The sequence below is a fragment of the Nelumbo nucifera genome, chromosome 8 (genome assembly GCF_055504915.1).
Source record: "Nelumbo nucifera cultivar China Antique chromosome 8, China Antique-T2T, whole genome shotgun sequence".
Lineage (NCBI taxonomy): Eukaryota > Viridiplantae > Streptophyta > Magnoliopsida > Proteales > Nelumbonaceae > Nelumbo > Nelumbo nucifera.
This window is the reverse complement of record NC_142656.1, coordinates 50,508,050-50,512,347: the sequence shown is the minus strand read 5'-3', so window position 1 is coordinate 50,512,347 and position 4,298 is coordinate 50,508,050. Positions and strand designations below refer to the sequence as shown.

General features: G+C 41.3%; 1 protein-coding gene across 1 annotated transcript; it reads right to left on the bottom strand.

Annotated features, from left to right (window-relative positions):
* Positions 1–535: 535 nt before the first annotated feature.
* LOC104601526 (disease resistance protein RPM1-like) lies at positions 536–3,316 on the bottom strand. Its single transcript, XM_010264879.2, has one exon. The coding sequence runs from the start codon at positions 3,314–3,316 to the stop codon at positions 536–538; it is 2,781 nt and encodes a 926-aa protein (XP_010263181.1).
* Positions 3,317–4,298: the final 982 nt, after the last annotated feature.

The following is a 4,298-nucleotide window of genomic DNA, read 5'->3' as shown; positions in this document are numbered from 1 at the left end:
CTTGACGTTGAAGCATAGTTGAAGCTTACAAGACTTTGTAGTTGCTTGCAATTCTCCCTACACAAGGCTATTTATAACTTAGGATTAGGGTTGCCACCTTAGCCCACTTTGCTAATCAATTCCATGCAAGTCGAGTGTTGGATTAGGGTTAACTCCCATACATTCTCCATTACGAATGGGACCATCCTATTATAATAGGACATGGGCCTAATTTAACTTAATATACTTGGATCCTTGGACCATTTTATCATGTTTTCATGACCTTGGGCCTTGGGCCTCCATAGGCCCATATTAATTCGGGACATTTATTTGACTTAGAAATTCACATGTCTACTAATACTATTACAATTGGATCAAACTGATCAAAGTATAAAAATAAAATTTAGAAAAAAAAAACAGCAATAATAAGAATGCTGACGCTGCTGTTGTGTATCAAGCACTTTCAAGTGTTGCAAGCAAAATTTAAGAAACATCTATAATTCTATACTGCATCACCTTGCGAGGTATCCCTCAGATTCATGCCTGGTTAATTATACTAGAGCCTTTCAACAAGCCATTCATGCCCTATCTGATAGTAATGCCTTATATGTGGAACGTGATCAACCAATGGACGATCCAGGCCCTCTGGCCCCCTTAGTCTCCATAAGAGTTCATCCGCCACCTCCTGCAGGTACAGTTGACTGAGTCCCTGGAGATATTCAATGCCCTGAGGCAGCGATTTTAGCTCCGCACATGCAGTTAGCTCTAGCTTTTGGATGCACGGCATGGCTCCCTTCTCAATTATAACGCAATTCAATTGTGATAATTCCCACAAAGTGAGCCCCTTGAGTTTAAGGAACCATCCACCACGGAAGCACAACAGTGGCCCGTTGTATGCTTTGACAAGTTGAAGGAAAGCTAAGTTGGGCAAGGCTTGAAGTGAAGGAAGAGGATCTTCTCTTAGCCGAGACCAACGCAGACACAAACGAGTGAGGTTCCTGAGGGTGCCTAAACAACGAGGGACCTTCTCCAAGTACCCAGACAATCTGAGTGTTTGTAGAAGAGGTGGTGCTGGAGATAGTGCTTCCAGTTGAAGCGGTTCATTCTCGTTGAGTGCCACCATGTTCAAGTTGAGGAGGTGGCTCATCTTTTGTATGGACTGACACAGTTCTGCTCCGTCGACAGCTCTCAGTTTTGTGATTTCAAACCTTTTAAGTTGGGTCAAGTTCCCAACAAGTCTGATTATCTTGCTGTTTGCTTCAATGCTGGCAAGAGTTCTTAAGTTGGCTAATTTCCATATTCCTGTGGGAGCTCGGATGCTACTAATGGAATTAAAAGTCTTATAATTTCGATCGATGAATTGATACATGAGAAGATATTGCAAGTTGAGTAGTTTTGCCAATCCATTGGGCAGACTCTTCACATTTGTGTGTCTGACATCCAAGGTTTCTAACCTCTGGAGCTTTCCCAATGATCTCGGAACCTTCTTAATGTTGGTCTCTCGAAAGCTCAAATAACGTAAATTGAACAACTCATCAAACAAATCATCCGGCACAGTTTCTATAGGAACCCCTGTAAGATCCAAGACCCTCAACAGCCTAAAGCTTGATAGTAGAGTTGGAAGCCAAGAAGGAGAAACTGTAGCAGTGAGAAACATGAAGAGAGAACGTAGACGAGGCATGCTCGCCGTGCTTAGGCTAGATTGAATTGTGTTGTCATTATTCAGGATGGACAAGTGCCGTGCTTTTCCATTTCCATCTTCTCTCGCTTCACGCCCATCGTGTACTGTACAGAAGTTTTCTTCTTCAGAAGCCGATAGAGCTAGCTCTCGCATGAGATCGTGCATTCGACATGCTTCCACCATTCCAACATCATCCTTCACTGCAACTTGAAGCATGTTCCTTCGAATGAGCTCGCTTAGGTAGGCCTCGGCGACCACATCCTTCGGAATTCCTCGCCTCTCTTGAATAAACCCGGCTGCTATCCATAGCCTGACTAACCTCTGTCGCTTCATTATATAATCCTCTGGAAACAGACTGCAATACAAGAAACAATGCCTAAGATAGTAGGGCAAATCATTGAAGCTAAGTGACAAAATGCTCTGAACACTTTCCAACATTGGATTGTCTCTTAGCTCCCAATTGAGGCTATCTTTGACTTTCTTCCATTCCAATTCTGTATGATCTTTCAACGACAGAAGGCCCCCTACAGCTACTATTGCGAGTGGTAATCCTTCACATTTTTTCACTATGGTCCGAGCCAAGGGTTCTAGCTCCGGAGGACAAGAATTGAAAGGATCATCTGAGAATGTTTTCTTACAAAATAGAGCCCAAGCCTCGCTCTGTTGCAGAGGAAGTAGGTGGTGAACATGGCTTCCGAACCCAAAGCTTGAAGCCACATCCTGTTGTCTGGTTGTAACCAGTATCCTACTTCCACATAAATTCTCTGGAAATGCAACACTTATGCTTGTCCAAACATCTATCCTCCATACATCATCTAACACAATCACGTACCTCTTTTCTTGCAGGTAGTTGATGAGCGTCTCAACCAGCTTTTTGTAATCGAATGCTTCCAAATAATTATTTGGGAGCAATTCCTGCTTCGCGTCGAATTCTACTATTGTTCTTCTTAGCAGCTGTTCGATCTTGTAATTCTGAGATACTGAGACCCACGCGTAGCAATCGAAGTGCCTCCTAACAATTTGGCTGTTGAAAGATTTAGCAACAAGAGTGGTTTTCCCCAACCCTCCCATTCCAACAACCGATATTACCGTCCGACGCGGTTCTCCGTCGGTCAACCAGCCCACCAATAGATCCCTGTTTTTCTCAATTCCGACAATGTCTTCATTCTGGACGAAAAGGGATAACTCTCCTTGATGCCCCCTCCTCTCTCCATTCTCATACGTATGCTTTTCTCCTTCAACCATCCTGTCAAAGCCATATCTCTTGCTTCTATCAGATACCGACTGAACTCTTATTCTAATTCCTTGCAGCTGCTTGGCAATTCGATGCCTTGTCCAAAGATTCTTGGGAAGATAAATGGTATTGAGAAGGAAACGCATAAATCTGCTGCCTCCTCGATGCTGCCCCTCCATGCTGTACATGAATTCATCAATCACGTCTTCCACATCATACGCTATATCTCTCACTTGTGCCACCCAAGTCCGAATTCCATGGACCTCAATCTTCTTATCTGCATCTCTTAGGAAGGATTTTATGCTTTCCAGCTCTCTTTTGGCTTCATCAAGTTCGTTTTTCAATCCTCCCAGCAAGGAGAACTCATCCTCAAGCAAAGAAGTTAATTTCATGGCCACGAGGCTCACCACTGTTTCTGCCATTTTTGCTCTGCAACTCGCTTGGCCTTGGTGGTTGATAATTTGGTATTATGCCCCTCCTTGCTCTTGATGACACCCTCTACTATTTTCCCTACATTACGGTGATACTTTGACAAAAAAAAAAAAAAACCAATACTTTAATAGTTGCCTTTGCGTGTAAGCCCACAACCCGAAATATTAAATCAGATTATTTTAGAACAATAGGTTAATATTTTAACAAAGGAAAAAATATAGGACAAAATGGAACATTAAGTTTATACTTGCCACACATTTATAATAATTCATTTATTTTTCTATTTCATGCTACACCTGTAAACTTGCGTGCCCAAATTAAATGGTTATATTTTTCTATTTCATGCTACACCTGTAAACTTGCGTGCACAATTCTGATAGCACCTCAGCCTGCACTCTTCAGTAAAGCCTTAGCTTTTTTAGAAAGCTTTCGATTTGCCTCTTTTCTTGGTATTTTTACTGTTGTATTTGAAGATGATGCACAATTTTTTATTAATCTCTTGTTGGAGGATACCCTTACCCCTCCATGGAGTATCTATTCTCTTCTTATGAATTGCAAGAGATTCCTATCCCACCTTCAAGACTATTCAGTTACTTTTGCTCCCCGACTTTGTAATCAGGTTGCCCATAGGCTCATTAAACATGCTTTGTCTTGTTATTAGCACGCACTTGGTCTATAGCACCTACTTTTTTTATTCATTTTTTAGAATCTGATGTAACTGAATAATTGTTGAATGGATCAGCCTTTGGGTTTTTTCAAAAATAAAAAATAAAAAGGGATTATCTAATCAATTGTGCAATCACCATTAACTTCATTCACAATGTCCAAATTAAACTACTTCCAAGGATTCAAATGGCAAACAAGAAATACAAAACTACCCAATCCAATGTCCTTTTATATATGAAGATGTACTCTCATTATAAATAGATACGAACTAGGAGTAGCAATGCAAATGAATTGGATTGGATTTAA